The sequence below is a fragment of the Protomyctophum parallelum genome (genome assembly GCF_964188405.1).
Source record: "Protomyctophum parallelum genome assembly, chromosome: 22".
Lineage (NCBI taxonomy): Eukaryota > Metazoa > Chordata > Actinopteri > Myctophiformes > Myctophidae > Protomyctophum > Protomyctophum parallelum.
The window spans coordinates 28,021,039-28,044,078 of NC_139714.1; the positions used below are offsets into that span (position 1 = coordinate 28,021,039).

Genomic DNA, 23,040 nt, shown 5'->3' on the forward strand with positions numbered 1-23,040 from the left:
ACTGCTGGGCCTGTCAATCAGAGACTATAGAATCAGACACTTGGCATGTCAATCAGAGCAGTGGTTCCCAAAGTGGGGTCCGGGGACCCCCAGGGGTACCTGAGAGAGTTCCAGGGGGCCCCCAGCTAAATGGTAGTTTGGAACCAAATTGACCCTTATGGGTTTGTAACTCAGAGTGTACAAATGGAACCAAATGGACCCTGACGGGTCCATTTGGTTCCATTTGTACACTCTCAGAGTTAAAATAACATTGATTTTATAATATAAATTGGGGGTCCCAGAGATAGAAATGCCATTAAATGGTATCCGTAGACTAATGCATGTCAAACTGGGGGGTCCTTGAAATTAAACGGGTTGAGAATCACTGCTAGAGCCGTAAAAATCTTCTCTTATGGGGGGTCCCTGGCATATCCTTTCAAATGGGGGTCCGCGGGGCTAATTAGTGTCAATTTGGGGGTCCTGGCTTGACATGAAAAAGTTTGGGAACCACTGAATCAGAGACTCTAGTCTAGAATCAGACACTGGGTCTTTAAACCTGCCGTGGATCGGCCTGTCAATCACAGACTAGAATCGGACACAAGGATCGGATCAAGTTTTACGGCATCGTCATAATCGCTTGTTAGTTTGTAAGCTTGTAGAGCAGCTATCATTTTGTTGTGTACACTTATTAAATATGTCAGTAATTTCTTAGATGTTATATATTGATGTTATTTGTCATATCTAGCCTGTGATATTAGTATTAGTGATACTAATAATATCATTGCGTGGATATTAGTCTCGTCCCTCTCGATTATTTTATTTTTATTTTTTCATATTTGAATACTGGGCCCTGATTGGTTACAGCGGCTGCACTAATAACTTTGGGCCTGTCTAGAGTTTAGCCCACAGCTCTCGTTATCAACGTCGTTACAGAACGGTGGCCGTTCAGGACCGTTACAGACCGTTACAGAACGGTGGCCGTTTAGGCCTGACGTCAACATTTAAAAGAAAAAATACCAACATATTTGTAACAAAAGGCCTCTTCCTATCCTGATAAACTCGATGCGATGTTTGTTCGTCAGGCCCTTAGAGTATATATGAATAGAGATGGCACCCGAGTTCTCCTTCCATCCACTTGCATTAAGTTGCTCAAAAGCGCATGAGGCGATTTCACTCCTCCTTCCGGGTAGGAACAGAGTGCATTCTGGGATGGATTCCAATAGTGTCTGGGCCCAAACACATGAACGCGCTGCCGTTGAACGTGCACGAACGCGCACGAGCGTTCGTCCGTCGTGAACGTGCACAATGATAGTCAACGGACCAGCGCGTTCATGTGTTTGGGCCCACGCTGCAATACCAAATCCGGCCACCATGTCCATTTCGCCTCAGGGTTTCCTGTGGGTGCCGTCTCTATTCATATATACTCGAAGGGCCTGACTGACAGTGACGGAACACTCCCCCTCCCTCCCTACCTGCGGGGGCAGCGGTGTGCTGACACTGTCCTCCGCTGTCTTTTAAAAAGAAGGAATAAAAGGATTTAACCGATTTTAGGCAGGAACCCCTTTTGGTGTTAGCGTTACGTTATGCTTTAGCTATTGAAAAATAGCAGATCTACAAGCTCATAGCGCGCTACGAGCTTGTAGGTCTGCTATTTTAGAAAAATCGAAGAACGACTGACATAGAAACGTAGCTTTTTCAGAAAACTGTCAGGATGTAGAAGACATTTTTAGAATAATATGATCTCAGGTCAAAATGGGTTAAAAAGAAGGAATAAAAGGATTTAATAGCCTGAGCTGTGCAGAGTGGGAGACAGGCTGGAAAGAAAGAACCAATATGTCAATTTGAAGCCATGATCATCTGCTTTCACATGACATGAAGAAAGAATCCAATGGCTTACTGTCTGCGTGTCAGGTTTGGTCACATTTTGTTGAAGTTACAGCAGCTTTAGACACGATGCCATCTTGCTCAGTAGAAATGCACTCTCATCCCTTCCTTCCACACAACGTTTACTGAGCAATTACCCTGTTTTAATTACCCTGTTTTAATCACCCTGTTTTAATCACCCTGGTTTAATCACCCATTTGTCTCGTCACTCTCGTCCTCTTGCACGTCGGTTGCTTCTCTGCAGGGCGATTCTGTTTAGGCGATCCCATTAAGACCTGGAACGCATCTGTGTTTTATACTTTAGCTGTTGGAAAATAGCAGATCTGCTTAAAAAAAAGAAATTAGCGTGCAAATGTGGAGGTGTGTGCAAATCTTTAAATATATATTATTTCACAGCTAACATTTTTCACTCAAATCTTTGCTTCTGGGGGGGGTGGGGGGGGTCCCTGGAACAACATATTTTGATATGGGTGTCTGGCGGCCAAATTGATATCATTCTGGGGGTCCTTGACATGAAATAATTGAGTTTGAGAACCACTGATGTAGGAACAGGGTTTTCAGAAAACTGTCATGATTTACAACCGTGGTTCCCAAATGTTTTCATGCCAGGGAGGGACCCCCACATTGACATGAATTAGTCTACGGAACGCCATTTAATGGCATTTCTACATTTATATTGTAAAATTAATTTTTAACTCTGAGAGTGTACACTACAAATGGAACCATACGGACCCGTTGGGGTCTGTTTGGTTCCATTTGTACACTCTCAGGCCCCTTTTCCACCGGTTCGTTCCCAGTGGGAACCGGTTCAGTTCTCCAGAGCTCCAAAATTGAAACGTTAATTATGAATTGAGTGGAGCAAAACCATACCTATATTAGATTGTTATCACCATTAAACTTCCCCAATTGAGTACTTGAGAAGACAATGATTTATTGTATTACAATTTTTTTATTTTTAAATATGCAAATTAGGCTTTATGTAGGAAAATATGCAAAATAATCAGAAATATGAAAAGGCTACAACTGTGAAAGGGTTATCATGTATTCATTTACTTGTATTGATCCTATAAACAATTTAATATAGGGTATAGTTTGCCCACCAATTTTGGAGCTCTGGCTGATGGACTAAAAACCAAAAAGAACTGAACCGGTTCCCATTGGGAACCAACCGGTGGAAAAGGGGTCTCAGAGTTACAGACCCATAAGGGTCCATTTGGTTACAAACTATATCATTTAGCTTGGGGACCCCCTGGAAGTCCCTCAAGGACCCCTGGGGGGGGGGGGGGGTTCCCGGACCCCACTTTGGGAACCACTGATTTACATGACGTGTCTTCTCTGCTGTATACATGTTGGTTCTAATGGCTTACTGTACGTACTGTAACCGTTGAGCTCGTTATTATGTGTGGTTTACTCTGTGATTATGTGACGTTCAATGCTGTGGAATCGACTGCTGTGTCACTGAATCCTGCTGGATTTGGGCTGGCGTTCATTCAAACTAGCCCATTTTAGGCGGAAACCCCTTTTTTAGTGTTTCAAACATTGTTATAATTTAGCTATTGAAAAATAGCAGACCTACAAGCTCATAGCGCGCCACCGAGTGGCGCGATACGAGCTTGTAGGTCTGCTATTTTTGAAAAATCGTGGCGCAAATTTGGAAACATAGGTAGAAACATAGGTATTTCAGAAAACTGTCATGATTTAGAAGACTTTTTTTTTTTAAATCGACGTCGGGCCTAAATGGGTTAGAGGTGCTCCAACCAACTCCGATCAGGGGTTTTTTGGAATCGATCATTGATCGTTTTTATCACGATACTGATCTTGTGCATAAGGGGACAAATATAATTATTATAGTGTGTGTGTGTGTGTGTGTGTGTGTGATGTCATAGGGTTCATTTAATCATTTTCAGTCTTGGGATTTTTTTGGCTGACATCTTATGTCTCTCTCTCTCTCTATCTCTATCTCTCTCTCTCTCTCTATCTCTATCTCTATCTCTATCTCTATCTCTATCTCTATCTCTATCTCTATCTCTCTCTCTCTCTCTCTCTCTCTCTCTCTCTCTCTCTCTCTCTCTCTCTCTCTCTCTCTCTCTCTCTCTCTCTCTCTCTCTCTCTCTCTCTCTCTCTCTCTCTCTCTCTCTCTCTCTCTCTCTCTCTCTCTACCAGTCTTCCCTCTCCTCCTCCTCCTCCTGTCCTGAACAACAACAACAGCGGTAACGACAGCGCCCCCTGCAGCATGAACTACCTTCGCCGTCGCCTGTCGGACAGCAGCTTCGTGGCTAACCTCCCCAACGGCTACATGACGGAGCTGGCCAATCAGAAACCGGCCCCCGGAGGCCCCGATAGCCCCGCCCCTCCTCCCCGTGGCCACACCTCCACCTCGACCCCCGCCTCCCCGGCCACCGAGAGGCGACAGGTAACTGTTTTAATAGCTACGAGCTACGAGCTTGTAGATCTGCTATTTTTGAAATGACCCATTCTGGGTACGGGAACCCCTTTTGGTGTTTCAAGCATTATGTTATACTTTAGCTATTGAAAAATAGCATATCTACAAGCTCATAGCCGTGCTACGAGCTTGTAGATCTGCTATGTTTTTTTTTTTTAATTCAAGTAATTAGCAGTTAACCCATTCTGGGCGGGAACCCCTTTTTGGTGTTTCAAGCATTATGTTCTACTTTATAGCTATTGGAAAATAGCAGATCTACAAGAGTGCCGCACCACATTTTCACGATTTTTCAAAAATAATTGTCACACAAATAATTGAGATGAACGATTACTTTTGTGTTCTTTTTTTTTGTTGCGTTAAACGTCGGAACGTCACAATTTCATATTTTCTGTTTTCCTTTTAACACATTGAGTGCCGCCTGGTGGATAAAAGTGGTGGTGCTTTGGGCGCCGGGTGTTTTCAGGCTATTACACTAATATGACTCGTCCGGTTTTGGCTTCCATCTTGAATGCTAAAGTGTTAGCGTTAAAGCTGTGATTGGTTCTTCTCCTGCAGCCCCCCAGCATGATGCCGGGCATTAGCCCCGCCTCCTCCTCGGCCCCTCCCCCCTCCTTCCTGTCCTCGTTCTCCAGCGTGGTGAAGAGTGCTCAGATGGCGCAGAGCGTGGCGGGGGCGCACAAGGCCAAGGCAGCAGCGGCAGCAGCCGAAGCAGCCGCCAAACCCGTCGTACGCAAGCCCAAGATCCTATTGGTCATCGACGACCAGCACACAGACTGGTGAGTTCCTATTGGTCTAGAAATCCAGACAATGAAACCCCGCCCCCCAACATGTGAAAGCTGATGTGATTTTATTGTGAAGGGAAAGGTTTCTGAACGTCTCAGCCTGCATATTTCCATGTGCTGAAAATAGCTGATCTATATACAAGCTAACAACGTGTGGTAGACGCGACGCGTTGTGAGCTTGTAAATCTGCTATTTTCAGCATGCAACACGTCGCACGACGAAGAATATACCAGGTTTCACGCGGGGGAATTATTTTGTTGGCCGATGCGATCATGTATGTATATGTAGCACACAGCGCTATACTCCACGCAAAATAACAAGTTAGTTAGTTATTTAGTTAGTTCGTTTAATTTATTGTCCACGTGTGGAAATTTGTCTTCGGTCTCAACAACAGTAAAAAACAAACGGTTAACAGCAACAACACTTACACAATTATTTTCTCATGGGAAAAAAGTGCAGGAGAACACAGTGGCAAATACATTGGAAAAACAACAAATCTAGCGAGACATGGTATCATTTAAGTACAAAAAAATAAGTGTATTTGTATTTTTGTCCTAATATTTTTAATTTATGATTATGTTTAGACATAGATTATATAACTATCAGTGTTTATTATTTAAACAACTAGTCTTTGTGTGGATGTGTGCATTGAGCCTGTCAGAAATGGCAAAAAACAAGTGATTTCTAAACATATTTTAGTGGTAGATCTTGGCTTGCAATTGGGAACTACAGTATTGAGGTAGGCCGAGTAGATGAATGGTTATGATGGTTACACTGCTTTTAGCATGGCCAGGCCTTAAGTGCTCAGACACCTTCCTACACAGGTAAACGGCAGGGGGAGGGGGGAGAGAAGCACATTGACTGAAGTATTCCTATATTTTCATCCTCTGTAATTAAACTACCAAACGTAGACCAAAGCCTGATTTTATACCTTGCGTTATCTCGTGCCCCCAAAAAAATAGCAGATCTGCAAGCTCACAGTGTGCCGATGCGTTGTGTCGACTGTCTACATCAACATTTATTAGGCCACAGACCCCCCATTTGAAAACCTATGCCAGTGACCCCAATAAGGGAGGATTTTCACGGCTCTAGCAGTGATTCTGAAACATATTAATTTCATGGACCCCCAGTTTCACACGCATTAGTCTACGGACCCCCAATTTAATGGCATTTCTATCTCTGGTAACCCAATTTATATTGTAAAACCACTGTTAATTGACTCAGAAAGTGTACAAATGGAACCAAACGGACCCTAACATGCTACATAAAGCATTGTGATCGGATGTTAATGGTATGGTCACATATATTCTAGTCTGATATGTCACATGATCTTATATAGGATGTTAATGGTATGGTCACATATATTCTAGTCTGATATGTCACATGATCTTATATAGGATGTTAATGGTATGGTCACATATATTCTAGTCTGATATGTCACATGCTACATAAAGCAGGTTTTTTTTAATCTTGCTTCATATGATGTTAATGGTATGGTCACATATAAACCCCTATTAAAATATCCAGCAAGTGGATTCATGAATGAATGTATATAGATAATATTTTAGGCCAATAACATTTCTTTCTTTCTTTCTTTCTTTCTTTCTTTCTTTCTTTCTTTCTTTCTTTCTTTCTTTCTTTCTTTCTTTCTTTCTTTCTTTCTTTCTTTCTTTCTTTCTTTCTTTCTTTCTTTCTTTCTTTCTTTCTTTCTTTCTTTCTTTCTTTCTTTCTTCCTTCCTTGTGTAATAATGTATCCTATATCTCATTGATATGTTTTTCTCCTCTGTTAATCAATTGATTGGATTGGATTTGCCCTCACAGGATTTCAGCATGCGAACATAATTGAGCTCAGCACATTGTTTATGCCACATGGTGGCGCTAGAGTATAAGCTAAACCACCCAGCCCTTCTGTGGGACGTTGAGGTAGTGATGTGGGGTGTTGAACAGCAGATGGTGCTGTCTGACCCATTCTGACCTGAGACATGATTGGTCTAAAATATAAATCATGACAGTTTTCTGAAAAACCCTATGTTTCTGTATCAGTGGTTCTCAAACTATTTCATGTCAAGGACCCCAAAAGGACAAATATGGTTCCCCCCAGAAACAAAGATATGAGTTAAAAACATTTGCACACGTCTTCACATTCTTTGAAAAAATAGCTATACAATCTACAAGCTCGTAGCGTGGCACTCATAGTCTTTTGAATAAAATTCTATTATGCTTTATATTAGTCATATACTAGTCATCTAGTTTTTGTGGAATGCCTGCTTTCACACTTGGTTGCATGCTGAAAATAGCAGATCTACAAGCCACAACTCACTGTGTTGTGAGCTTGTAGATCTGCTATTTTCAGAGCGCAACACCTGAGCGCAACCAAACAAAACGATCTTAACCCATTAAGACCAGATTCTACAAATGTCTTCTAAATCCTCACAGTTTTCTGTCAGTGGTTCTCAAACTATTTCATGTCAAGGACCCCCAGAATTATCTGTATTTGGATGCCGAGCCCGTCTGAAAATAATGTTCCAGAAGAAAATATTTGACGATTTTTCACAAATAGCAGATATATGAGCTTGTAGATCTGCTGTTTATCAACGGCTAAAGTTTACATACGGCAACCACAACCAAGACAGACAGACAATGTGTCAGTCATACAAACTGTATATATGATGATTTCGGGTGACAGTACAGTACAGTGTACAGTACAGTAGAGAGACCCCCCCGGGGACCCCCACACGGTCGGTCACTCTGTCATTTCTCGTCCGTTTCGGACGTGGGGCGGCTCGCCGGAACCGGGCCGGCCTCCTGGACCCATTACTGTGGGTCTGGATGTTCCGGGGACCGCCGGATGATCGGCCCCTTGCTCCGCGCTCCAGCCGCCACCTGGTACTCTGAAAAACACTCTGGAAAAAAAGAGATTTTGTCCAGCCCCGGCGGTCCCGGACAAAAGGTTGGATGGAGGGTTGACTCCTAGTCACGGGAGGGAGGGAGGGATTGGGTTAAAAGCTTTGAGGAGACACAGATGTGTTCCACTTCTAAATGTTATAATTCCCTTCCTTCCTCAGTAAAAAAGGACACAGCGGGACTGATAAGCCACTGAGACTTCAAAGACTCAGGTGGAGGAGTGAAAACTGTAAACGGTCTTCTCTCAACCCCCTAGAGAAGACAAACTGTAAACGGTCTTCTCTCAACCCCTAGAGAAGACAAACTGTAAACGGTAGCTCAACCTAGAGAAGACAAACTGTAAACGGTAGCTCAACCTAGAGAAGACAAACTGTAAACGGTAGCTCAACCCCCTAGAGAAGACAAACTGTAAACGGTAGCTCAACCTAGAGAAGACAAACTGTAAACGGTAGCTCAACCTAGAGAAGACAAACTGTAAACGGTAGCTCAACCCCTAGAGAAGACAAACTGTAAACGGTAGCTTAACCTAGAGAAGACAAACTGTAAACGGTAGCTCAACCCCTAGAGAAGACAAACTGTAAATGGTAGCTCAACCTAGAGAAGACAAACTGTAAACGGTAGCTCAACCCCCTAGAGAAGACAAACTGTAAACGGTAGCTCAACCCCTAGAGAAGACAAACTGTAAACGGTAGCTCAACCCCTAGAGAAGACAAACTGTAAACGGTAGCTCAACCTAGAGAAGACAAACTGTAAACGGTAGCTCAACCCCTAGAGAAGACAAACTGTAAACGGTAGCTCAACCTAGAGAAGACAAACTGTAAACGGTAGCTCAACCCCTAGAGAAGACAAACTGTAAACGGTAGCTCAACCCCCTAGAGAAGACAAACTGTAAACGGTAGCTCAACCCCTACACACTAAACCCAAGCGTTTAGGTTATAAACTGTTTTAAACACATATTTGTAACACTTTTAAACGTGTCACAGTGTTTAGATTATAAACAGAAGAACATGTTTAATCGCCTGTAACACTTTTTAAACACATAAACGTGTTTAGTTTTTACAATCAAAGTCAGTCATATAGGCGTTTAGAATTTGAACACTAGGTGTTCTGGTGAGGTGTTTGAGTGAACTCGTGTTCTACTGTATTTTATGACCATTAATAAACATGTGGCATTTTATTATTACACACATGGTGTTTCAGGTTTAAACGAGTCACATGCTCCAGGGATTTACAGTGTAGAGAAGACAAACTGTAAACGGTAGCTCAACCCCCTAGAGAAGACAAACTGTAAACGGTAGCTCAACCCCCTAGAGAAGACAAACTGTAAACGGTAGCTCAACCTAGAGAAGACAAACTGTAAACGGTAGCTCAACCCTAGAGAAGACAAACTGTAAACGGTAGCTCAACCCCTAGAGAAGACAAACTGTAAACGGTAGCTCAACCCCCTAGAGAAGACAAACTGTAAACGGTAGCTCAACCTAGAGAAGACAAACTGTAAACGGTAGCTCAACCCCTAGAGAAGACAAACTGTAAACGGTAGCTCAACCCCCTAGAGAAGACAAACTGTAAACGGTAGCTCAACCTAGAGAAGACAAACTGTAAACGGTAGCTCAACCTAGAGAAGACAAACTGTAAACGGTAGCTCAACCTAGAGAAGACAAACTGTAAACGGTAGCTCAACCTAGAGAAGACAAACTGTAAACGTAGCTCAACCCCTAGAGAAGACAAACTGTAAACGGTAGCTCAACCCCTAGAGAAGACAAACTGTAAACGGTAGCTCAACCTAGAGAAGACAAACTGTAAACGGTAGCTCAACCCCCTAGAGAAGACAAACTGTAAACGGTAGCTCAACCCCCTAGAGAAGACAAACTGTAAACGGTAGCTCAACCTAGAGAAGACAAACTGTAAACGGTAGCTCAACCCCCTAGAGAAGACAAACTGTAAACGGTAGCTCAACCCCTAGAGAAGACAAACTGTAAACGGTAGCTCAACCCCTAGAGAAGACAAACTGTAAACGGTAGCTCAACCTAGAGAAGACAAACTGTAAACGGTAGCTCAACCTAGAGAAGACAAACTGTAAACGGTAGCTCAACCCCTAGAGAAGACAAACTGTAAACGGTAGCTCAACCCCTAGAGAAGACAAACTGTAAACGGTAGCTCAACCTAGAGAAGACAAACTGTAAACGGTAGCTCAACCCCCTAGAGAAGACAAACTGTAAACGGTAGCTCAACCCCCTAGAGAAGACAAACTGTAAACGGTAGCTCAACCTAGAGAAGACAAACTGTAAACGGTAGCTCAACCCCCTAGAGAAGACAAACTGTAAACGGTAGCTCAACCCCTAGAGAAGACAAACTGTAAACGGTAGCTCAACCCCTAGAGAAGACAAACTGTAAACGGTAGCTCAACCCCTAGAGAAGACAAACTGTAAACGGTAGCTCAACCTAGAGAAGACAAACTGTAAACGGTAGCTCAACCTAGAGAAGACAAACTGTAAACGGTAGCTCAACCCCCTAGAGAAGACAAACTGTAAACGGTAGCTCAACCCCTAGAGAAGACAAACTGTAAACGGTAGCTCAACCTAGAGAAGACAAACTGTAAACGGTAGCTCAACCCCTAGAGAAGACAAACTGTAAACGGTAGCTCAACCTAGAGAAGACAAACTGTAAACGGTAGCTCACCCTAGAGAAGACAAACTGTAAACGGTAGCTCAACCCCTAGAGAAGACAAACTGTAAACGGTAGCTCAACCCCCAGAGAAGTCAAGTACTTGTCCAACAGTGCAGCGGAATGAGAAAGAAAGATTAGTTTAATTTGATTTGATTTATTTAATTTGTACACGACAGGACACACTGATGCGCTGCACAGAGAGGCTTCAATTACCATTTCAAACGTAAAACTTTAATATTTCATTGGTGCAGTTTAGAACCCTGGTTTAAACTACACAACTATTTTTGTTTTTCAGAAAGACTGAATGTGGCATAATATGGTAATTTGTTACATATGAGTGATTTAAGGTGTTGAATTTTAAACCCAATGGGATCTCCCTGTGTAGTTTTAAACCCAATGGGATCTCTATGTGTAGTTTAAAACCCAATGGGATGTCTTTCTTTCAGACCCTGCTCGCAGCAGACTTGTATAAACCTTTGAGCTTAGTGGGTAGATCGGCCACTCAGGAATCAGGAGGTTCCCGGTTCGATCGATGTGGGTCCCCCCCCCCCCCCCCCCAGAGTTAGTGTCGAAGTGTCCTTGACCAAGACACTGAGACTCAAGACTGATCTCCTCCTGGGCATTCCAGAGAAGAGGCAGTGTATCTCTGGGGTAACCCTGCTCTCCTCTGACAGGCCCCCCCTGGCCCCCTCCCACCCCCCCCCCCCCCCTGGCCCCCTCCCGCCCCCCCCCCTGCCCCTGTCGTCGTCGTCCCCCCCCCGGGCCCCCTGGCACTGACTGAGGCACAATGGTGACACACAGCTCAGTCTCTGCAAGCATCACTGCCACCAATCCTTATATCTCTCTCTCACACACACACACACACACACACACACACACACACACACACACACACACACACACACACACACACACACACACACACACTCTTCCCATTGGTGGCATCGGGCCTTGCCCACCTCTCAGAGTGGCATGCATTGTCGGTTTGTTTTGCACTACGAGCACGGTGGGCAGGGCTCGAAATTAACTTTTGTTTTTACTTGGTAGCCCTGGTGATATCTATGTAAAGGTGTGTGTGAATGGGTGAATGTAATGCACAATCTATGTAAAGGTGTGTGAATGGGTGAATGTAATGCACAATCTATGTAAAGGTGTGTGAATGGGTGAATGTAATGCACAATCTATGTAAAGGTGTGTGAATGGGTGAATGTAATGCACAATCTATGTAAAGGTGTGTGAATGGGTGAATGTAATGCATAATCTATGTAAAGGTGTGTGAATGGGTGAATGTAATGCACAATCTATGTAAAGGTGTGTGAATGGGTGAATGTAATGCACAATCTATGTAAAGGTGTGTGAATGGGTGAATGTAATGCATAATCTATGTAAAGGTGTGTGAATGGGTGAATGTAATGCACAATCTATGTAAAGGTGTGTGAATGGGTGAATGTAATGCATAATCTATCTAAAGGTGTGTGAATGTGTGTGAATGGGTGAATGTAATGCACAATCTATGTAAAGGTGTGTGAATGGGTGAATGTAATGCATAATCTATGTAAAGGTGTGTGTGAATGGGTGAATGTAATGCACAATCTATGTAAAGGTGTGTGAATGGGTGAATGTAATGCACAATCTATGTAAAGGTGTGTGAATGGGTGAATGTAATGCATAATCTATCTAAAGGTGTGTGAATGTGTGTGAATGGGTGAATGTAATGCACAATCTATGTAAAGGTGTGTGTGAATGGGTGAATGTAATGCACAATCTATGTAAAGGTGTGTGAATGGGTGAATGTAATGCATAATCTATGTAAAGGTGTGTGAATGGGTGAATGTAATGCACAATCTATGTAAAGGTGTGTGTGAATGGGTGAATGTAATGCACAATCTATGTAAAGGTGTGTGAATGGGTGAATGTAATGCATAATCTATGTAAAGGTGTGTGAATGGGTGAATGTAATGCACAATCTATGTAAAGGTGTGTGAATGGGTGAATGTAATGCACAATCTATGTAAAGGTGTGTGAATGGGTGAATGTAATGCATAATCTATCTAAAGGTGTGTGAATGTGTGTGAATGGGTGAATGTAATGCACAATCTATGTAAAGGTGTGTGAATGGGTGAATGTAATGCATAATCTATGTAAAGGTGTGTGTGAATGGGTGAATGTAATGCACAATCTATGTAAAGGTGTGTGAATGGGTGAATGTAATGCACAATCTATGTAAAGGTGTGTGAATGGGTGAATGTAATGCATAATCTATCTAAAGGTGTGTGAATGTGTGTGAATGGGTGAATGTAATGCACAATCTATGTAAAGGTGTGTGTGTGTGAATGGGTGAATGTAATGCACAATCTATGTAAAGGTGTGTGAATGGGTGAATGTAATGCATAATCTATGTAAAGGTGTGTGAATGGGTGAATGTAATGCACAATCTATGTAAAGGTGTGTGTGAATGGGTGAATGTAATGCACAATCTATGTAAAGGTGTGTGAATGGGTGAATGTAATGCATAATCTATGTAAAGGTGTGTGAATGGGTGAATGTAATGCATAATCTATGTAAAGGTGTGTGTGAATGGGTGAATGTAATGCACAATCTATGTAAAGGTGTGTGAATGGGTGAATGTAATGCACAATCTATGTAAAGGTGTGTGTGAATGGGTGAATGTAATGCACAATCTATGTAAAGGTGTGTGTGAATGGGTGAATGTAATGCATAATCTATGTAAAGGTGTGTGAATGGGTGAATGTAATGCACAATCTATGTAAAGGTGTGTGTGAATGGGTGAATGTAATGCATAATCTATGTAAAGGTGTGTGAATGGGTGAATGTAATGCACAATCTATGTAAAGGTGTGTGAATGGGTGAATGTAATGCACAATCTATGTAAAGGTGTGTGTGAATGGGTGAATGTAATGTACAATCTATGTAAAGGTGTGTGAATGGGTGAATGTAATGCACAATCTATGTAAAGGTGTGTGTGTGTGAATGGGTGAATGTAATGCACAATCTGTGTAAAGGTGTGTGTGTTAATGGGTGAATGTAATGCACAATCTATGTAAAGGTGTGTGAATGGGTGAATGTAATGCACAATCTGTGTAAAGGTGTGTGTGTGTGAATGGGTGAATGTAATGCACAATCTATGTAAAGGTGTGTGAATGGGTGAATGTAATGCACAATCTATGTAAAGGTGTGTGAATGGGTGAATGTAATGCACAATCTATGTAAAGGTGTGTGTGTGAATGGGTGAATGTAATGCACAATCTGTGTAAAGGTGTGTGTGTGAATGGGTGAATGTAATGCACAATCTATGTAAAGGTGTGTGAATGGGTGAATGTAATGCACAATCTATGTAAAGGTGTGTGAATGGGTGAATGTAATGCACAATCTATGTAAAGGTGTGTGTGTGTGTGTGTGAATGGGTGAATGTAATGCACAATCTGTGTAAAGGTGTGTGTGTGAATGGGTGAATGTAATGCACAATCTATGTAAATGTGTGTGAATGGGTGAATGTAATGCACAATCTATGTAAAGGTGTGTGAATGGGTGAATGTAATGCACAATCTATGTAAAGGTGTGTGTGTGAATGGGTGAATGTAATGCACAATCTATGTAAAGGTGTGTGTGTGAATGGGTGAATGTAATGCACAATCTATGTAAAGGTGTGTGAATGGGTGAATGTAATGCACAATCTATGTAAACGTGTGTGTGAATGGGTGAATGTAATGCACAATCTATGTAAAGGTGTGTGAATGGGTGAATGTAAAGTACAATCTATGTAAAGGTGTGTGAATGGGTGAATGTAATGCACAATCTATGTAAAGGTGTGTGAATGGGTGAATGTAAAGTACAATCTATGTAAAGGTGTGTGAATGGGTGAATGTAATGCACAATCTATGTAAAGGTGTGTGAATGGGTGAATGTAATGCACAATCTATGTAAAGGTGTGTGAATGGGTGAATGTAAAGTACAATCTATGTAAAGGTGTGTGAATGGGTGAATGTAAAGTACAATCTATGTAAAGGTGTGTGAATGGGTGAATGTAATGCACCATCTATGTAAAGGTGTGTGAATGGGTGAATGTAAAGTACAATCTATGTAAAGGTGTGTGAATGGGTGAATGTAATGCACCATCTATGTAAAGGTGTGTGAGTGGGTGAATGTAAAGTACAATCTATGTAAAGGTGTGTGAATGGGTGAATGTAATGCACCATCTATGTAAAGGTGTGTAAAGGTGTGTGTGTGAATGGGTGAATGTAATGCACCATCTATGTAAAGGTGTGTGAATGGGTGAATGTAAAGTACAATCTATGTAAAGGTGTGTGAATGGGTGAATGTAATGCACAATCTATGTAAAGGTGTGTGAATGGGTGAATGTAATGCACCATCTATGTAAAGGTGTGTGAATGTGTCTGTCAGAAGCAGCACCAGCCAACGCCCGTTTTGCTACAATCAACCGTTTTCGTCCCACCGCAGCGTGCATTTGCAGCGGCACCGGTCCGGTGCTCCCAGTTCTATTTTTAGGTCGCAAACTCGCAAAGATACAAATTCAGGCGCATTTGCGACCGAAACGGGCACAATTCTGAGCCCTGGGTCGTCCTATTGAGTCTGAATGACATGAGAATGACGGGTTCACCCCATGCAACCCCCACTCAGCAAACTGTTTTACATCTCATGACGGGTTCACCCCATGCAACCCCCACTCAGCAAACTGTTTTACATCTCATGACGGGTTCACCCCATTCAACCCCCACTCAGCAAACTGTTTTACATCTCATGACGGGTTCACCCCATGCAACCCCCACTCAGCAAACTGTTTTACATCTCATGACGGGTTCACCCCATTCAACCCCCACTCAGCAAACTGTTTTACATCTCATGACGGGTTCACCCCATTCAACCCCCACTCAGCAAACTGTTTTACATCTCATGACGGGTTCACCCCATGCAACCCCCACTCAGCAAACTGTTTCACATCTCATGACGGGTTCACCCCATTCAACCCCCACTCAGCAAACTGTTTTACATCTCATGACGGGTTCACCCCATGCAACCCCCACTCAGCAAACTGTTTTACATCTCATGACGGGTTCACCCCATGCAACCCCCAACTCAGCAAACTGTTTTACATCTCATGACGGGTTCACCCCATTCAACCCCCCTCAGCAAACAGTTTTACATCCCAACACATCCCCACGAGAACATGATTCAACCCCCCTCAGCAAACTGTTTTACATCCCAACACATCCCCACGAGAACATGATTCAAACCCCCCTCAGCAAACTGTTTTACATCCCAACACATCCCCACGAGAACATGATTCAACCCCCCTCAGCAAAACAGTTTTACATCTCAACACATCCCCACGAGAACAAGATGAACTTGTAGCCATAATAAAGCAAAATGTTCTGTCTGGATCTATGCCTCGTATGCTTCCTATTAGTGGCACATCATGGAAGGAAGGAACATGTTCTCATGACAAAAACAACCGCTCTGGATTCCACTCCATGCTGTTTATATAGTGTGTGCGTGTGCGTGTGCGCGTGCGCGTGCATGCATGCTTGCCGCAGAGAGCCGGGCAGTGTGAATGTATTAGAGTTCAGAGAGTGACAATATGTTTTCTTTTGTTCTACATCCTAAAACGCATAATGGTCTTTTGGGGGTTTTTTTTGGTTGCGTGCTGCTTTGGTGTGGTTGTGATCTGTGACAGCGGAGCAGACTGTCATCATGCACTGTACATCATACTGTACTGTCATCATGTACTGTACAGGTCACTGTCATGTACTGTACAGGCCTATTATAGCGCCACCAGGAGGCCATAACCTGACCTGCCCTGGTGGAGACCTGAGGGTACAAGCTTGTAGTTCTGCTATTTTAGAAAAATAGCACAAATGTGGCACAAATCTTTGAATATATATTCTTTCAGAGCGAACGTTTTTAACTCAAATCTTTGCTTCTGGGGGAGGGGTCCCTGGAACAACATATTTTCAGATGGGGGGGGGGGGGGGGGGGGTTATCCTTTATAACTCTATGGCCTTGACGCTTGACGGATAAATGTGTTTTTGTCTTTTTATGTTGGCAATATTCAAAGGCATTTTGTTTTTGTCTGTTTTGTATTGTTGCTCCCCTTTCCCCAAGAGGACCACAACGGAAACAAGCCTGACGGCTTTCTTGTCACACAAACATTTAAAACGCTGGTCACTCTCTTTAGTGCTAACCACGACATATTGTTTTTATTGTTTTTTTACATCTTCCACATTTTCGCTTGAAATGTCACGTTGAAATGAAATGTCAAAGTCCTGAAGCTCTGCCACAGTGGCATATTTCTGTTGGTCATTAAATCGTTTCCTTCGAATAGCAGCGGCTTTTTGCTCTTTCTGCTGTACTATGTAGTGATTTGTAAATTGTATAAAGACCTCTTTCCCTGCCAACCACGAGTGTTCCCGAGTTGTTTTAGATTTGTTTTTGTCGCCGATTTTGATCACTTTTTGACCTCAAGACCCTCGCGTGCATATCTTCTGGTTTTGGGAGGATGTACTTTGTGCCGTTATACCTGTACGTCCTTGATTGTCTGTCTCCTGTTTCCTGAGCAGGGCCAAGTACTTCCTGTATTGATTCTGTTTCCTGTGCAGGGCCAAGTACTTCCTGTATTGATTCTGTCTCCTGTTTCCTGTGCAGGGCCAAGTACTTCCTGTATTGATTCTGTCTCCTGTTTCCTGTGCAGGGCCAAGTACTTCCTGTATTGATTCTGTCTCCTGTTTCCTGTGCAGGGCCAAGTACTTCCGAGGGAAGAAGCTGGACGGGGATTATGAGATCCGTGTGGAACAGGTATGATCCATACACCTGCCACACAATGTCACTGAATGAAACATGTGCTTTAACCCATTTTGGGCGGAAACCCCTTTTGGTGTTTTAAACATCATGTTATAATTTAGCTATTGAAAAATAGCAGATCTACAAGCTCTAAACATGCTCTCTCCCCATGCCTTCATGGTGGAGACAACTAAACATACTCTCTCCCCAAGCCTTCGGCCTGGTGGAGACAACTAAACATACTCTCTCCCCATGCCTTCGGCCTGGTGGAGACAACTAAACATACTCTCTCCCCATGCCTTCGGCCTGGTGGAGACAGCTAAACATACTCTCTCCCCATGCCTTTGGCCTGGTGGAGACAACTAAACATACTCTCTCCCCATGCCTTCGGCCTGGTGGAGACAACTAAACATACTCTCTCCCCCGGAGATGCTTTGGCACTGTTTTTTTTATTTTTTTATATATATAATAATTTGGGGACCCCCCAAAATAATTTGGCGACCGCGACCCACGGGTTGAGAACCCCTGGTCTAGACATACAGTAAGTACGGTATCAACAGTGGGTAGACAGCATTACGTCACTGTTTGGCCACACATCTGCAAGCCATCATCGAGAGACTGGAGTAGTCTTTGAAATGAAGTGGTGGGTTTTATGGCAGAAGGAAGAAAAAAAGATGGGCCGCAAACGGTGGCACCAGCACTTTTATAGAGCTGTGCTCTGTACTGTCTATTGAGGTCCAGTGAAATCCATCCTGTTTGCTGTGCTCTGTACTGTCAGGGACTCCTCATGCATTGAAGGAAGCATGGGGTCAGTTCGGGGCTCTCCCCAGATTGGCAGAGGGAGAGTAGTATAGCGCCCAGGATTACAGCTTAGATATAGGGTTCAGTCACACGAGAGAGACTCGGAGTAGAACCGCTGCTCCTTCGCCTGGAAAGGAGCCAGGTTAGGTGGTTCGGGGCATCTTGTCAGGATGCCTCTCGGGCGTCTCCCTAGGGAGGTCCTCGATGCGCGTCCCACTGGGAGGAGACCCCGGGGGAGATAGTTGGAGGAAACACATCGACTCACTGGCCTTGGAACGCCTCCGGATCCCCCAGGAGGAAGTCACTAATGTTGCTCTGGAGAGGGAAGTCTGGGAGCTCTCTGGTGGAGCTGTTGCCCCCGCGACCCGACTATGGATAAGCGGTTGAAGATGGATGGATGAAGTTGCTGCTACTGTGAAATGAAGACCTACCTGTGAGGCAACAGGCGGCTTCAATCCTCGGAGAATAAGAACCGTAGCATTATTCATAAACCCTTCTGTACGCAAACAATTATACGGCATGTCTTTCATGAGCTTTAGTTTAAGTTATGCGAACAATTTCTGTGAACACAGATGTCATTTCCTGTTCTGGGTGCGAGTCTCCCATGGGAATTGTTGCTGTAATCCTTAAGGATTTGCTACACATGACCTCACCAGACCACACCCATAGTTTCATGACCTCACCAGACCACACCCATAGTTTCATGACCTCACCAGACCACACCCATAGTTTCATGACCTCACCAGACCACACCCATAGTTTCATGACCTCACCAGACCACACCCATAGTTTCATGACCTCACTAGACCACACCCATAGTTTCATGACCTCACCAGACCACACCCATAGTTTCATGACCTCACCAGACCACACCCATAGTTTCATGACCTCACCAGACCACACCCATAGTTTCATGACCTCACCAGACCACACCCATAGTTTCATGACCTCACCAGACCACACCCATAGTTTCATGACCTCACTAGACCACACCCATAGTTTAATGACCTCACCAGACCACACCCATAGTTTAATGACCTCACCAGACCACACCCATAGTTTCATGACCTCACCAGACCACACCCATAGTTTCATGACCTCACTAGACCACACCCATAGTTTCATGACCTCACCAGACCACACCCATAGTTTCATGACCTCACTAGACCACACCCATAGTTTCATGACCTCACCAGACCACACCCATAGTTTCATGACCTCACCAGACCACACCCATAGTTTCATGACCTCACCAGACCACACCCATAGTTTCATGACCTCACTAGACCACACCCATAGTTTCATGACCTCACCAGACCACACCCATAGTTTCATGACCTCACTAGACCACACCCATAGTTTCATGACCTCACCAGACCACACCCATAGTTTCATGACCTCACTAGACCACACCCATAGTTTCATGACCTCACACAGTATTTTGTTTAAGTTCACAATGATCACTTCCCAGTCTTTGAGGGGTGCTAGCCCCATCGTGTGTGTGTGTGTGTGTGTGTGTGTGTGTGTGTGTGTGTGTGTGTGTGTGTGTGTGTGTGTGTGTGTGTGTGTGTGTGTGTGTGTGTGTGTGTGTGTGTGTGTGTGTGTGTGTGTGTGTGTGTGTGTGTGTGTGTGTGTGTGTGTGTGTGTGCGCGCGGGCGCCACGGAAATTATTTGATTGGCAGAGCACGGAATGCGACGATAAGAGCGCCCCTCACTTCACATGGGTGTGATTTGTGGGCGCTAGCCCCCTCCTATATTCAGCTATTAGTGTAGATTTCTGTCCTACACACAAAATATTTTGAAAATAGCAGATCTACAAGCTCACAGTGCGTCGCTTGTGAGTGACGCACTGTGAGCTTGTAGATCTGCTATTTTCAGAATAAACGGCATCAGTAGTTCTGGTGTTTTAATGCACTGACGACCATCGGAGAGGAAATGGAATTGTTGGTCGTGTGTTTGTGTGTGTGTCACACACACACACACACACACACACACACACACACACACACACACACACACAGTGTCTGTTCCCAGAATGCCATGCCCTCCTTCCAGATAGAGCGTCTCTGAGAGTTAGATTAAGTCATTACGTTGGCAGGCTGTGGCCTCGTCACAAGACCTGTCTGTCTGTCTGTCTGTCTGTCTGTCTGTGTCTGTGTGTCTCTCTCTCTCTCAGACAAGTCTGTGTCTCAGAAAACAGTGTCTCCACCCACACAGAGTGCATTAACTCTCTCCTCCCTGTGTCTCCATCCACACAGTGCATTAACTCTTTGTGTCTCCATCCACACAGAGTGCATTAACTCTCTCCTCCCTGTGTCTCCATCCACACAGTGCATTAACTCTTTGTGTCTCCATCCACACAGAGTGCATTAACGCTTTCCTCCCTGTGTCTCCATCCACACAGAGTGCATTAACTCTTTGTGTCTCCATCCACACAGAGTGCATTAACTCTTTCCTCCCTGTGTCTGTGTCTCCAGGCAGAGTTCTCAGAGATCAACCTGGCGTCCCATGTGACCTCAGGCTGCGTAGTGGACACGGTGACCACCAGGGGGGGCAGCAAGGTGGTGAGGTGAGGACACACACACACACACACACACACACACACACACACACACACACACACACACACACACACACACACACACACACACACACACCCCCCCAGGCAAACGTTTTGATCAACGTCTGCCTGTTATATCTCCTAATGGTACCGACGTCAATACAGCATGGATGGAATTGGAATATTAGGAACGATTCTAGAAAAATGGCTTCTAACCTCATGTTTCTATAATATCAGTGGTTCTCAAACTACATCATGTCAAGGACCCCAATATGATATGCAATTGGCCGCAGAGTGACCCCCATCTGAAAATACGTTGTTCCAGGGACCCCTCCCCCAGAAGCAAATATTTTAGTTAAAAACATTCGCTCTGAAAGAATATAATTTTCAAAGATTTGCGCCGCATTTTCACAATTCTTCAAAAATAGGAGACCTGAGCTTGTCGATCTGCTATTTTTCAATAGCAGATCTACAAGCAATAGCAGATCTACAAGCTCGTATCGCGCCACTCGGTGGCGCGATATGAGCTTGTAGATCTGCTATTTTTTGAAAAATCGAAGAACGACTGACATTTTTTAGAATCTGATCTCAGGTCAGAATGGGTTCATCAGACCAGTGTGTGTCCGGCGGAAACCTCGTATGAATCTGATCTCAGGTCAGAATGGGTTAAAACACCAAAAGGGGTTCCCCTGTCCAGAATGGGGTAAAACGAGGAGGATTTAGCCTTTATCAAAATAAAAAAGGCAACTTTTAACTGCCAACATGTTTGGACATGACCTGGTCTTCATCAGGGCAGAGAATGAAGCACGTCACCAAACACACTCATCATATAGAAGCAAGAAAACACAGCTTGGCAAATTAGATGATTGCCAAAGTGTCAAAGGAGGCACGTGAGCACCAATCAGTTTAATTAGCTCAGTAATTACATGGACATGCATCCAATCAGCTGCTGACATCACACGTGTGTGTGTGTGTGTGTGTGTGTGTGTGTGTGTGTGTGTTATGACACCCAGAGGACTAAAATAGCAAAAGCTAAGCATCGAGTATATACCAGGGGTTCTCAACCTGTGGGTCGCGACCTCTCGGGGGGGGGGGGGGGGGGGGTCGCCAAATTATTTTGGGGAGGTCCCCAAATTATTATCCTTTTTGTAACTGAATGGCTGGAAAATGGAAATTAAGAGTTTTACATACAGTAGTACGTGGATACAATTTCCTTAACCCTAATTAAGAGTGGATTGTGCCTTTATACCAGCTCTATTCATGACATCACAGTCCCATCCAACTCGCTCCACCTGCATGCACGCAGGGCTTCCTGTGACGTCACAGCCCCATCCCACTCGCTCCCCTATACGTGCACGCAGGGCTTCCTGTGACGTCACAGTCCCATCCCACTCGCTCCCCTGTACGTGCACGCAGGGCTTCCTGTGACATCACAGTCCCATCCCACTCGCTCCCCTGTACGTGCACGCAGGGCTTCCTGTGACATCACAGCCCCATCCCACTCGCTCCCCTGTACGTGCACGCAGGGCTTCCTGCTGTGACATCACAGCCCCATCCCACTCGCTCCCCTATACGTGCACGCAGGGTTTTCCTCCCCGGTGATTGGTTGATTAGATCAGCTGTGATTGGACACACGCCGTCCGTTCCGATATGTCACTCCTCCACCACCAACCACGTCCTCATCCTGTTCTAACCCGTTTAGACCGGAGGACGATTCTACAAAATGTCTTCTAACCCATTCTGACCTGAGATCAGATCCTAAAAATGTCTTCTGCATCCTGACAGTTTTCTGAAAACCCCCATGTGTTCTATATGTCAGTGGTTCTCAAACTATTTCATGTCAAGGACCCCCGAAAAATATATGTATAGCTTGCCCGCCGACTCCCATCTGAAAATATGTTGTTCCAGGGATCAGCATTTCATTTCATGAAACAGCTTCCTTATCAGTGTTGGAAACATTTTCTTTCTTTCTTTCTTTCTTTCTTTCTTTCTTTCTTTCTTTCTTTCTTTCTTTCTTTCTTTTCTTCCTTCCTTCCTTTCTTTCTTTGAAATAGCCGGCCCGTGGTGCATTAATGAATTGGAGCGAGGATAATTACAGAGGAGTGCAGGGTAGTTAGAGGTCTAAATCTGTGTCACCTCCTCGTAGCTTCTAACCACTTTAACCATTATTTTAAACGTCATGCTCTGTTGAAAAGCAGCAGATC

General features: G+C 44.0%; 1 protein-coding gene across 3 annotated transcripts in view; it reads left to right on the forward strand.

Annotated features, from left to right (window-relative positions):
* Nucleotides 1-4,096: 4,096 nt before the first annotated feature.
* The window catches only part of syn3 (synapsin III), a gene marked incomplete at both ends in the record, with an annotated part of 94,806 nt that continues 75,862 nt past the window's right edge, over nt 4,097-23,040 (forward strand). For all 3 annotated transcript variants that reach the window (XM_083757559.1, XM_083757560.1, XM_083757561.1), the window contains 4 exons: nt 4,097-4,276; nt 4,862-5,082; nt 17,433-17,490; nt 20,754-20,845. In XM_083757559.1, coding sequence (XP_083613685.1) covers nt 4,097-4,276; nt 4,862-5,082; nt 17,433-17,490; nt 20,754-20,845 — 551 coding nt within the window. The remainder of the gene's footprint in view (nt 4,277-4,861; nt 5,083-17,432; nt 17,491-20,753; nt 20,846-23,040) is intronic.